At 41.5% G+C, this 13,866-nt stretch overlaps 1 protein-coding gene across 1 annotated transcript; it reads right to left on the bottom strand.

The window, feature by feature from the left end:
* Nucleotides 1-636: 636 nt before the first annotated feature.
* On the bottom strand, nucleotides 637-11,667 carry RAB23 (RAB23, member RAS oncogene family). Its single transcript, XM_009958342.2, has 6 exons — nucleotides 11,513-11,667; nucleotides 10,580-10,665; nucleotides 4,362-4,518; nucleotides 2,779-2,861; nucleotides 1,644-1,736; nucleotides 637-776 (listed from the first exon to the last, which is right to left on the bottom strand). Exons 1-6 carry the CDS (start codon nucleotides 11,665-11,667, stop codon nucleotides 637-639), a joined length of 714 nt encoding a protein of 237 aa, XP_009956644.1.
* Nucleotides 11,668-13,866: the final 2,199 nt, after the last annotated feature.

The following is a 13,866-nucleotide window of genomic DNA, read 5'->3' as shown; positions in this document are numbered from 1 at the left end:
CTACTTTATGATCATTAGCTGATCCCCAAGTAACGTACACGCTGGAATTTAGCCTAAACATTCATACCAGACGTTTCCATACATACCTTAGCACTCATATATAAAATACAAGGATATTGCACTGACAGAACTGCCAGAATGCATATTAATACAGTCAGGCTTAAAACGTAGTGTCTTCTTTTTGCTCTTCACTTTTCTTCTTAGTGTCCTGACTAACCAGTTCTAACGTTTTCTTCGAAATGCTGTTGCGATGTGGCTGCTTTACCTTTGGGCCGCAGCGTTACGGTCTGTACCTACACTTGTAAGTATTATCCTTACGTTAAATGCGCTTTGCAAGTCAGCAATACCTAGTTCATAGCTCCGTAAATAAATCCTTGAAAAAGGAGAAGCTTGCCTAATTTTTACAAAGTGCACGGGGCAGCCACGGTTCCGCGTTTTGCCACCAGGTGTCTCACTCTACGCACCAAAACCCACCGCATCAGCAAGTTTATATAAATCCACCCTCTATCAAGGATCCCGTAGGCACAAGATTTGCTAAAGCACTGGTAAGAGTACCTCTACAGCTGGCTTTATTCTGGACTCAATTGCACAACTTCATCCAATTCACTGGGCTGGGTTTTCTCCTCCAGAAGCAGACTAAGGTATGCTGCAGCTGCTGAACGGACTTCTGTTTTTCTTGGTCCTCTGTTTGTTCGGTCTGAGGTTGATGACATCTCCACCATTAAGAGTGCTAGAATTTTGGTTGGAGTGACTTCCACCAGCTGTATTAAAAACACCTACAGAATTTAAAGGCAAGAAAAGTATTTGTATTTCTTTACTTCTCACAGCGCAATACATTAACACTTCAGACACAACGCTTACTAAGGCATAGCAGCGCACCTCTAACGCATGCTCTAGTTTCTAAAGGCTTTATCTATTTCTGGGTCAATTTGGCAGCTACATTGGCAGTAGAACCAGCTGGGATTACCAGCCAGGCAGCACTTAAAGCTGGTATACATCCATGTAACTGAAGGGCAGCACGTGCACTCTCATCTGCGTATGCGTGCGCTGCTAATTGCACGGTAACAACGTTATGGTTAGTTGAGTAATACAATAAAAGAAAAACATGACAATTATAAAGTTAGAAACTTTGCTGAGATAAAGGTAAGGAAAAAGCCTAAATAAAAAGGGAGTGCTTTAAGGAAAATAAGTGAACTGACTCAGGAATGCTTTAAAGAAGGACTACAGAAGTTCAGTGTTCCCCTACAAAAGGCAGTTTACAAAGACCTTCTGATTACATGCCAGATTCTTTCACCATGAGCCTCTTGTAAATCTGCACCAAGATGAGTAACACCAATACTAATTACATCAAAAAACCCAACAAGCATCCTTTCTCAAGTCCTTACACAATGTTTGTTTAAACAAATTTAATGCAAGGGCACTTGCCAAACATCAGCTGGAAACTTCAGTACATCAGTTGGACAGTCTTGTAACTTTAGCGAGTCACAAAGTTATTTTACAGAAGGAAAGGAGACAATATCCTGAGATAGGAAGGTAATAATTAGACCCTGATTCACCTTGTATTACCTCCATAAGGAAACAGATGAGACCATAAGCTTTGATGGCACAAAATATTGTTGTTTTTTTTATTACAGTATACATACCAATCTTGTTACTGCTTGTATGTACTAGTTCTGGATCTTCAGCTGTTTGTTGCTTGAGCCTTTGAAGGTATTTATCAGCCAAATACTTAAAAACTGGAATGTTAAAAAAGGTACATGAGAGCATGCTTAAAAATAATCTTCGTATCAACAACAATACCTTTCTATCAAAATTCTATCAAAATTTAATATATCTATTTTTTGCCAGAAGCCTTACAACAACAGCAGTCATGTAAAGGAAGTCTATTAATAAAACTTGGCAGCAACACTTTTCCAATTAACTGATGCTACCCTCATTTGTATTGGGGTGTCAAAAGTCTACCTAGGACTCTGAAAAAATACACAACTATAGGAGAATTTTCAGAACCTGTACGTGTTACGATTAATTACATTTGTAATTAATAACTCGTGTAAAGATGACACAGAAACATTTTACATTTTCTCTTGCAGATTTTTTTTCCCCAAGGTGAATGATGTTAACAGGAAAGAAACAATTAGTTAACGATTAAGTTTGCCTGATTAAACAAAGAAGTAAGTGATCAGAGACTGTAATTCATGATTATTCAAACCTACCCCACAAAAGATAGCGACTGAGCTTTTTAACAGTACTTTTATGAAATTAAATATATACATTAAAAAGTGATACTTGGGAACTAGTAAAATATCACCAGCAGACAAAAGGCTGCAATGGATCCAGTCTTTCACTGTATTTTATTTAAATATAACTAAACTAGGAAATAATTGTTTATATCAATTAGATATTAACAATTACAAAATAACCTGATCAACAATTTGTATATTGTAATAATTGGACTTCTACATGCAATTTCTTTGAAAGCTCAGTGCTTACTGACAGCCATTAGGCCTAATCAGCCTTAACACACTGGGCACTTCTGAACACTGAAGCTCCGCACCTCTGCGGAAGAGAAAAGGTTTACACAAAGAAGCGGGCCTAACGCACCGACACCGAGTCACTCTCGCCATGCCTCCCGTGTGCCGCCAAGAGACGCGGAAAGGACTGCCAACGGCACGCGACCACGTGGGAAGTGACAGACCAGGTCCAAACGGGAGAGGCGGGAGAGGCGCTGGGCTGCGCAGCCGGGAGCAGGACAGCCACCCGCTCCGTGGCACCGCCTACCTTCCGTGACGTTCAGGTCTTCCTTCACGGATGCTCGGTAGAATCTTAGTTTCAGCTTCTTCGCCAGTGCTTCTGCCTCTTCGCTGCACAGCAGAAGAAGGACTTGGTCAATACTCATTGGTATTAGTCAGCATTTATTCTTATAGACAAAATGCTTTGTGGTACGTTAAACATGGCAAGGGGGGTTAAGAAACTCAGTCAAAAAATACCTCATCCTTAATTTCTTTACAGTATCACTGCTATAAAGAGAAGGTATTTTACATGCAGTTGCTTTAGGACCAAAAGTAATTGCTTTTCAATATTTACTGACTTAATTAATTAAAGTTTCCCAAGGGTTTGAAGACAGGTGGCAGCGAAACCAAAAGGAAGGAGGCCGTAATTAACAGCACGAGAATCAGAACAGTTACCGTTGCAAAGCCAAAACAACAACAAAAAAGCAATCCTTAAGTACATTTTAATGAAGCAGTAGCCTGGGCAATCGAATGAGTGCCAAGATGAAATCAAGAATTGCTTTTTTGCTGTGAAGTGAAAGAGAACTTGTGCTAAATTTTAAGGAAAACTTGAGGAAACTTAAGAAAATTTCACCAAAGAGAAATCACGTCATCAGAAAGATGACGTTGCTGAGGCAGATGGAGTATTCTGAGAACAAAACCTAAGTGACATACCATGAATAAAGGAGGAGTTCAAATGCAATTTTGCTTTTCCTTTGAAAAATCCTCAGTATTCTTTGCAGAGGGAGTAGAAGCTGATTTATGCCATCAATGATAGCAAACAGAGAACAAAGAAAGCCAGTGCAGGAAACAACAAAAAGAAGAAATAATTTAAATCTCTCAGGAAGATGGCAGAAATAAAGAAGTGGAGAATGAGCGACTTCATCATGCAATATTTTCTACATGATACACAGTGGTGAACAAAAGCATCTGTTAAGCTGATTTTACAGCAAGAATGAAACTGGTCATATCTACAAATGCAGAACGAACTGACAGTAAAATCTGTAAAGAAAAATACAGTGATGAAGGTTCAGCACCATGCAGTTCGAGAGTACTACCAGATATGGATTTCTACAGAGCTATAACGTTTTGACAAAAACGAGCAATAGAAACAAATTAAAGCAAAGCAAACAGTATCAAGATACTTTTTCAAACAGCCTGTTTAATACTTCATTGCTTTAGCAAGCACTCACTAGCCAAACTAGACAATGTAACTTCAGTGGTGCACAGCTCAGTTTAAATTTTAACAGGAGAGAAAATTTACAGTTTAGAATTTCTGGGGGTTTTTTAAACAAAAAAAGAAGAGAGAGAATCATATCAGAGCACAACCAAACTCTTTGCCATTCCTCTATTTTTTTGGCTGACACTTCAGAAGGCAGCATGAAGCAAGCAGAAAGCTCCTAGCTTTGCAGGCCCATGTGCCCAAGTAACTACACTCATGCAGCAACACCTGTCACCTGTGCCTCTAGGGCCTGACAACCTAGACATCGGAAGCCTTCACCAGAAACTCCCATACATTTTTTTTTTTTTTAAAAACGTGTGGATACAGTGGGCATGCATTGTTCGTTAAAAACAGTAAGATAAAACTCCTACTTCTTTATGCAAGAGTCATCAAGAAGATCAATCTTATTCTGCACAAGAACTGTGGGAATGTCTCCAACTTCAGTCACAACTTTTTCCTTCCAGGTAGGGATTGCTTGGAAGGACTCTCTGTCAGTTGTAGAAAACACAAGAACACAAGCCTGGGCTCCTAAAATTAACACAAATCAATTACAAAGAAAAACAAATACAAACCAACCATCCAACATTAAAAAAAAAAGAACCACCTATAACATATTTCAAATATGGGTTTTCAAGCTTCTCCCACAAAAGTGCACTTTTACCACCAGCTTCTGTCAAACCAATGGTCATAAATTCCCCAAATGAAAACGGATTGCCATATTTTGATTATTATACTCATTCTTCATGGTGGCTATGTGTCTGTTACTTTTCAAGGTACTTCCAGTATGGTGCATGTACGGAGGGGAAAGGAATAGGAGGGGGTGTAGAAAGGCTGGAAAAAGGGAAAGGGAGGTTTTCTTATTGCTCAGTTTTCCAAACAGCTTAATGAAGGCCACAAGTGTTTTTCCGCACGCAGTATCTGTAAAGCACACGTCACCTTATTCTTTGTGCTACAGTAATGTGCATTTTGAAAAGCAGAACAAGTTTTCAGAGAAAGTTGTGATCATTTCAAATTGTTTAGTAGCTTTTTGGAAAAAATAAGTGTGTTTCTAATTCACGCTCATTCTGTGTGACTCTGTGATTCTATCACAGCACTATGATAAGTTACACAAAATGTTTTGTACCATTTTTGTTATGGTTTTGTAACAGCCTTAACAAATAACAGTTAAAACCCAAGGATACTGAGAAGATACTTCCACAGACGAAATATTAGGGAGTGGTCTTTTGACTGTCAGTAGCCCTTTGTTATCCTCAAGAAACTACTATTCTTTGCACATAAACACACAGAAGAACACGTTATTATTTATATGCCCTTAATATATTTGATATATAGTAACAGAGCGTGAAAGCAATAAAGAGCTAACGTCTTTGAGACTCCAGTGTTATCTTGTGGCAAATATCCCAATCTAACTACCTACAGCATGAAAAATTATTTCATCAGTATGAATTTTCTTTTATCTACGAGTTCCACCCAGTATCCCCCATTCCCGCATTCTGTTTGTCTTTGTATTTCTTTGGCACAAAGCACTCAAGTTCTTTTATTAGGTTTCTTTTTATTTAGCTTTTCAAAGCCAAGTTCAGTCTATCTTTACTCAAAGTCTTCCTATGCTCTTTAACATTCTTTTACAAGCCATTAAGACCCTTCTGGAAGGGTTTTATACAGAATAGTAAGAACTGCCCTCAGAATTTCAAATCAAGCTCTACTGATAAAATAGTAGCAATGTTGCCTTCCATAATTTTCCCTATTATTTGTGTTCTAAAATTTTGTTTTTCCCTCATGTCCACATAATATTCCAGTGTATGCAATTACTCCGATGCAACTCTACTTAAAATTCCTGTGAGATAGGTGTAAAATTAATTATTCTTTCCCAAGCAGGCTAGTTTGCATTTGTCCATGCTGAATTTAACCTATCGTCTCACAAACTAGCTTAAAAAAAAGCCCCTAAAGTTCTTTGCTCTACTGGAGATGAGAATATTCATTAAAAGACCCTCCCCAATCCGTAAACATCACCTTGTTGGGTTTTAAGACTAAGAAATCCATTGTGAAGTTTCTACTCTAAGACACTTCCATTTCATCTCTCTCCTTCCACTCCTTCCTTCTCATTGCTAAAACATGGAGGTAACTTGGTAATAGTGAGTTCAGAGGGAAAGGTCCTCGCACGTGGTAGGTGAAAAGGGGGCGACTTACAACATGAGATCTCCTTATTCAACTTACACATAGTACATGCAGAATGCAGTGGACAGGGCCAGTAAAAATAACTCAGCCTACCGTATTGCTTCTTAAAGAGAATTATACCATAGGCTCTAATTGGGAATCAAACAAGTGTTTCTGAGGACCTTCAGGATTCTGACATTTAAAGGTCCTTACCAGGAAGTTAACAAACACCAGTAAAAGAAAGTGTCATCGACAATGACAAATTCTATACTCCTATGTAATTGTGTATTTCCAAACATCTGCTGAAGGTTTTCATCACTGGATTGTAAGAAATACAAGAATTTACTAATCAAATAACCCTGCAAAATGCTTATTTAAGAAGAACAAAAGGAGTATTCTTCTCATGCTCAATTCAAAACAGTATCAATGTGATCTTTCTGCAAGTATGCTTCCGGATAGTGCAGAAGTTAGTATGGCAACAGAGCTGCAGGGCAGAGATCTTATTAGGGAAATTCTCCTCATCTTTAAGAATACTGCTAAATTCTTGGATTTTTATTGAGAATATAAAGAAGTTTAAGAAATTATAATGTCCATGTACGAACTCTAAAGAGGAAAAAAAAAAAAAAAAAAAAAAAGACAACCCCAGGATTTAGGCATGTAAACACCTTTCTGTATGCAGTGACAGACAGTATTCAAGAGAGTCACTAACATTATTATCTCATTCATCCGCTGCGAGTGGAGTCAGACATCACCTCTGTCATACAACAAACCGTACAGCAACAGACACCAGCAGCAAAGGCACAGGATAGTGTCAGACAGAAGCATAACAGCTAAAACCAGGATGTTCTCGATGAATATTTTGAGATCTAAAAAAAGCTGTAAAAAGCTGTTTCATAAAGCTACGTTAAAGTACCGAGGAAAAGGACACTGGATTTTCTGTGTGCCACAAATGCTTTGATAACCCCTGTATCTTTATCTTAAATAGGTTCCACCTGGATGCAGAATCACTGACATGATATTCATACCTAGACTGATTCAGAAAAAACTTGAGAGTAGTGCTAGCATCTGTGCTTGATTCAAGTAGAGGATGAGCTTGTCAGCTGAGAAGGTCTCAAAGATCCTCAGCAGACGGTCCCATCCTCATAGACTCCGTAACCGTATTTCCTCCTTTCATAATGGTACCAACCCTATGTAATAGCAAATAGGTAAAGAAATTCCTTGCCATGAGCTGACTTGTGCAGGACTTTATATACTTGGCACCTATTTGTTTCACACTTCCATTCTTTGCCTCAGCTTTTTCAGGCTATGACAGAAAATGTATGTTCACTATAAAACTGATGGTGGCTCCTTCAACCTTAAACTGCGATAAAATGCAAGGTCAAATGGTGTCATCATCCAGAAATTGTTTATGGTTGATGTTCTAACTGCTGAGGATGCTGGCGTAGCAGGGTTTAAGGTCTCACTACCAGTATCCAAAAGAGGGCTGCCTTGCTCCACACTGGACTAGAATAGTCGTGCAGCCCTGCCATTGTCATAGTTACTACAGCCAAAGTGGTTGACAAGCGCAAGCTAAAGCAAGGCTATGAAGGCTTGAGCAATATGAATCATAGAATCATTAGGTTGCAAGAGACCTCTATGATCACCTAGTCCAACCGTTGACCTAATACCACCATGCCCACTAAACCATGCCCCAAAGTGCCACATCTACACATTTTTTGAACGCCTCCAGGGACAGTGACTCCACCACTTCCCTGGGCAGCCTGTTCCAATGTTGACCACTCTTTCAGTAAAGAAATTTTTCCTAATGTCCAATCTAAACCTCCCCTGGCGCAACTTGAGGCCATTACCTCTTGTCCTATTGCTTGTTACCTGGGAGAAGGGACTGACCCCCACCTCACTTCAACCTCCTTTCAGGTAGCTGTAGAGAGGGATAAGGTCTCCCCTCAGCCTCCTCTTCTCCGGACTAAACAACCCCAGTTCCCTCAGCTGCTCCTCATAAGACCTGTTCTCCAGACCCTTCACCAGCTTCGTTGCCCTTCTCTGGACACGCTCCAGCACCTCAATGTCTTTCTTGTAGTGAGGGGCCCAAAACCACACACAATATTTGAGGTGCGGCCTCATCAATGCTGAGTACAGGGGCACGATCACCTCCCTACTCCTGCTGGCCATGCTATTTCTGATACAGGTGATGATGAAGTCTAACTACTGTGCAACAAACTGAAGAGTCTGAGAATTCAAATAATCATCAACTGAGTAACAGAGTGATAAGCAGGTGTCTGTTTTCCATCAAAAACCTAACAAGGGTCTACTCAAGATACCAGTGGTAACAGATGGAAGAGGATGCACGTACAAAGAAGTGATCAAATACTGCCTTGAGAAACACCTGTAACATGGACCGAACACATGGTGCTGCTAACGACAGCCACTTGTGTACGTGCTTAGCATATAAATGAAGTACCTAGCCAATCAGAAAATGTGTGACTTCTGTCAGATAGAAACTAGTAAGACGCATGATATAAAAAATTATTAAATACATACAGAGTTTCCTTCAACACTCTGAATTTTGGCTGCTGAAATCCTTGCACTCTATGATCCTGGACATGCAGCTACACCGGCTGCGTATATTCACCTGTGCGTGCGAAAACCATGACAAATCCACTGTCAGCTCCAATTTCGTTTCTCTGCAAGGCTCAATGAATCTGGTCCCTGGACAAGAAGGGCTCAGGAAGAGGCTCTGAAGCACTCATCGTGTGACCACGGATGAGCAGCTCATCCCTGAAGAAGGTTCCAGGACAGTACATAAGCCTGAGTGCATGATAGTGGGACAGTGACCTGTGGGAGAGGCAGACCTTGAAGCAACAGCCAGCACCTATCTTACCTACCTTAGAGGCATCCTCCCCTCATCAGCAATAATTGGCCGTGAAATCTTTGCATTTCCAAAGTAAGCTGGACCTTTTGCTTCTATAATATTGTGCCTGCAGACCTGACGCTAAATCAAAATTACATTCTAGACTCTTATAATTTCCCTTGTCCTTCATGAATCAAAATCTAGTGCAGAACAGTCACGGTATCTAATAGCTCAAACTGTTAGTGCTGTCCACAATGTGTATCCACCAGATGACTATGTCCTGTCGCACAGGAGCCTTTTCAGGATAAAGATCTCCAAGGCAGAGATCTAACTGCACTATGCTGGGCGTGAGTCATGAGCAAGATTTCAAGATACTCAAGATATGTGGTAAGTGAGGACAGTAAGTGTACTCCTAAATTCTTCTGAACACTCCATATTTTAGTGTATGAGTCCCAGTAACTAGGAGAAAAAGACTTTGGCTTGGAACAACTGAGGAGAGCAAAGCAAAGAGAACTGAAGGCCAGGAGAGTAAAAAGGAAGCTCCACGAGAATCAAGTACTACCTTCTAAAATTCATATGCTCAGCTTGACAGCTGTAAAATAACAGAATGATCTATTTGCATATGAGGATAAAAACAAATAGGAAAAAAAAAAAAATCTTTCTCTGAAGAAATGGTACATCAATTACAAGTGACAACCAGAAATACTACGAAAGAAAATCCAGTAGTTGTCAAAAAAAGATCATGAAATATAAAAAGGTCAGGGAACTATACTGCCCTGAAACAGCACAGTGGAACTATTATTTTATCTCTAAATGAGTTAATTTTTCTAAGATTTTATACCATAGCAATAGATTTTTCCCAGCCATCAGGTAATTAGTTTGACAAGAACTGAATGATGAAACCTTTGCCAAGTCATTCACATCTCTCATGTTAAATAACAAAAATAAAAAGATTTTCACAACCATTGTTAAATTATATGCAAAGAAAGTTTAAGTATGCAATTTGTAACTGGCTAAATACATAACCTACTACTTTTATATGACCAAATAATACAGTTTCTATTTTATGAGGTAAACACGCTTTCCTTATTACTCCATTGTGTTAACATGTTGAAGGCAGTCTGTACGAGCAAGAGAACTGTTGTGCCCAGTAAAGTCTTTCTAGGATGACCGGTGGATTTTTTTTCCCTTGGATTAATTCTTAAGTGCCTCAGCCATAGTTTTTGGAACATTTACAAATACATATCTTAGAGAAGCAAGAAAATACTTTTAGAAGGAAAAATGTAATTTTGCATTTGATTGCCTGAACGGCTACACTCGGTGCAGTTTCTGGGCAGGTATTTGTCTCATTTTGTTTTATGTTTTTTAAAGGGCACCACTGAGCATCCTGCAGAAAGTGACACTTAATTAAGGCAAGGATCTTACGTGAAGGGGAACAACGTTTAAGAACTGAAAAAGGTGAACTAAAAATGCTTTGCACACGCACAAAATAACTAAAATTCTTCATACAGAGATAGGAAAATATTTGAGATGTGCAGACCAAAAAAACCCCAACCAACTGCCGAATCACAAGTACAGTATTTTCACCTCTGTAGTAGGCCTTAGTTATTGCATCAAACTCTTCTTGACCCGCAGTGTCCCATAACATCAGCCTGACATCTTCATCATTTACTCTGAAATAAATGACACAGTTTTGTAACCAATACAATGAACAACAGCAATTCAAAACAACTGACATGGAAATATTTCTATGTCTACAACATAAGAGTAATTAGGTTCAAATTTAACTTTATTTAAATATAATGTAACTTAACATTAATAATGGTTCACCTCTGTAACATGCTATGGCAGATGTCCCTCAATTACATTACATGCTCTTTCCTGACAATCAGTATTACATCTTCTTCTTCCTTTCCTTCTCTTCTGATACATTTCCCTTTATGAGGAAAAATAAGGTAGACTTCAAAACAAAACTTAGGTGCGTGAATAAAGGTCTTTCTGTCTTTTTAATCAGCTTACAAAATTTACAGAATTTTCTTACTTCTCATTACCACAGTATTTTCTATTTTATCAAACATCATCAGGCATTATCTGCTTATGTTACATAGAGACTAAATCTATACCATTATTTAATTATTTTTTCCACAGTCATCTTAACCTATATTAGCTAACAAATTTGTGTAACTGTTTTATCATAAGCACTTCCACTTCCTCTGTAACTAAAAAAAAAAACCCAAAACAACAGGTGGTAGAATACAAAGGAAACTTGTCAAAAAGCTTAGTACAACAGAGGTTCCAAATTCTATTTTGCTTTTGAATTATAATTCTAAAACTTGTATGTAAAATAGACTGACATAATTTTAGCCCATTGTGCAAGAGAGAAAACAACTCCCTTTACTGTGCTTTGGAGACAGCAGGCCTGGTTTCCTCGTTTGCCTTTGCAAATCTCAGGATTACAACAGAACAAAGAAATAGAGGGAAAGATAAAAATCAATAGTATGCCATCTGTTTAATACATACTGGATTTGTCTTTCCAGGAAATCTACACCAATAGTTTTCTTGTAGTCTTTCGTAAAAATCCCCTTGCAGTATCGCTGTATCATGCTGGACTTTCCAACAGCTCCATTTCCTACTACCACCACCTTGATGGCCACCTCCATATCTTCTTCCAACATCTCTGCAGCCCAAACACTCTTTAGCTTATTCAGGAAACTATTGATTCTGTAAACAAAGTAAATAGCCATGATCATAAAAATGCCATGATCATAAAAATGCCGTGAGTAGAAAGCAAGAGAAAATATGATCACACATTAGGATTCACAAAGATTGCACAATTTATTTTCAGCTCTGCCACAGACTGCGCATGTGACCTCGAGCAAGTTATTTAGCCAGTCTGTACTGGTTGATTTGACACTTGTTCATTGCAAATTAATGTAACTGTTCATAAAAAATATCCTTCCACTGTCCAAATGTATTGTCATATGTTGACTATGTTCCTGATGCTCCACTGAATAACGACGTAGCATGAGTCTGAAGTACGGCAGCTTCTAACTTCAGCCACTGTTCTCTTACACCCGATCAGGTATCGTCACCTAACACCAACACTGATGCTTTGAAGACATAAACCTGTATAATTCTGTGATTATACCCCTCATTCCAGTTCTTACAAACTTGTCTAAATTTGTCTAAGAGAGTCGATAAAGATCATAATCAAATAAATTTGTGCACTTATTAATTTAATTTTGGCATGTGAATCAAAACACTAAATGTATAAATACTACTGGGTAATTCTGAAGATAATGCATTTTCCAAAGGTCTCTTTTTAAAAACAAGAAATTGAATCATCCAACGGTCTCAAAACATTTTTTAAATGCTTAAACTTTTAGATAATTTATTTTATCAATACTCAATACTCACAAGCTATTTACATCTCAGAAGTCTGTATCACAAGCATATTAGGTGTGGCCAGAATCTCACATCACACGGCCACTGCAGGGGAGCCACCTAACTTCCCTCTGATTTAATTTTGCCCGTGTACACCATACGTTAACCACAGCCAAAGCCAAGCTGCTGAAGTGCGTGGACAAAGTTCATAGTGCAAGCGCTTAAAGCGGACACGCAGATTTTATATAAACTAAAAATCCGACGTGCAAAAATGGAAAATAATTTATTTGGTTTCCTGTAAAGATATTTCACTCAAGTTCTGGTCTTGGTTGTTGTTGTTGTTGTTTTGGGGTTTTGGGTTTGTTTTGTTTTGTTTTTATGAGGAAGAAAGGAAGGCGCACATAAAAGCCAAGTTTCCTCGCGTTCCGCTGCGCCGGGATCTCAGCACAGTAACGCCTCGCATCTGCAGAGCGGCGAATCTCCCCCCGAGAGCCAAGCAACCCCCTTTCACAGAGGAGAAAACAGACCTATTTCTAGGGCTTTGCCCGTCGCCACACACACGCCCCCCGCGCTGGAAGAGCTGGGCGACCCGACACCCCCGCTCCGGCTCACCCGGCAGATAAGGTTTCTGGACTGGCTTTGGTTGCACTGAACAGACACACACGTTTTCACCGGGCATCCCGCAAGCACCGCTGGATCTGCCGCCGGGTCGGCCCCCAGCAAGCCGGTTGGCCGTTTTAAGCAAGCACCGACGCTCGGCGCAGGCTGCCGCTCGGCGGTCTCCGCGCAACGGGCTGCCCGCCGCCACCTCCCGGCCCTGCCCCGGGGCCGTCGCCCCCAAGCCGAGGGCGGAGGCTCGGCCGGCAGCCCCGGCCCCCTTCCTGCCGCCCCGGCTCCCCCGGCTCCCGCCCCGCCGCCTCGCCGGCCCCGCTCCCCGCCAGCCCGCCCGGCAGCACCCTCCCGCCTCGGGCACGCCCGCAGCTCCCGCCGGGGCCCCCGTTCCCGCCCGCCCGCCCGCGGCCCCTCTCACCAACCCCTTGCAGGAGCGGGCGGGCGGCGCTCCCTCAGAGGGCACGGCAGCGGCTCCACCTCAGCGGCGGCTGGGGAGGGAGGCAGGGAAGGGGAGAAGGAGGGAAGGCGAGAGGAAACCGCTCGCTGGGGCCGACCCAACCCGGACGCACATCCCGGCTCCCCCGCCCGGAAACGCCGTCAGGATCGGGGGCGCCGCTCGGGGAGGCGCCCGCCCGCTGCCCCCGCCCCCGCGGCGGCGGCCCCCGGCTGGGGCGGCGGCGGCAGCCGTCCCCGGGCGTCAAGGGCCGGCGGGGTGGCGGCCGCGGCGATCGGCGGGGACTGGCCGGGCGCGGGCAAGCGCGGGGGTGGGGGCTGGTCGGGAGCCCCTGCCAGGGGGTCTGGCGGCGGGGCCGCTGGCCGCCCGAGCCGGGGGAGAAGCGAGGGAGAGGCGGTGGATGGATCTGCCTGCCTGCCTGCTT

The sequence above is a fragment of the Leptosomus discolor genome, chromosome 2, assembly GCF_034619465.1.
Source record: "Leptosomus discolor isolate bLepDis1 chromosome 2, bLepDis1.hap2, whole genome shotgun sequence".
Classification (NCBI taxonomy): Eukaryota; Metazoa; Chordata; class Aves; order Leptosomiformes; family Leptosomidae; genus Leptosomus; species Leptosomus discolor.
This window is presented reverse-complemented; position numbering and strand designations above follow the sequence as displayed.

What these genes read in the sequence shown, in the direction of transcription:
- RAB23 (XM_009958342.2), bottom strand. Translation starts at nt 11,667, where the DNA reads ATGTTGGAAGAAGATATGGAGGTGGCCATCAAGGTGGTGGTAGTAGGA. An exon ending in AACTAAGGCCTACTACAGAG is followed by an intron (nt 4,519 to 10,579) that starts GTGAAAATACTG and finishes TGTTAATTTTAG; the next exon opens with GAGCCCAGGCTTGTGTTCTT. An exon ending in TACAAGCAGTAACAAGATTG is followed by an intron (nt 777 to 1,643) that starts GTATGTATACTG and finishes TAAATTCTGTAG; the next exon opens with GTGTTTTTAATACAGCTGGT.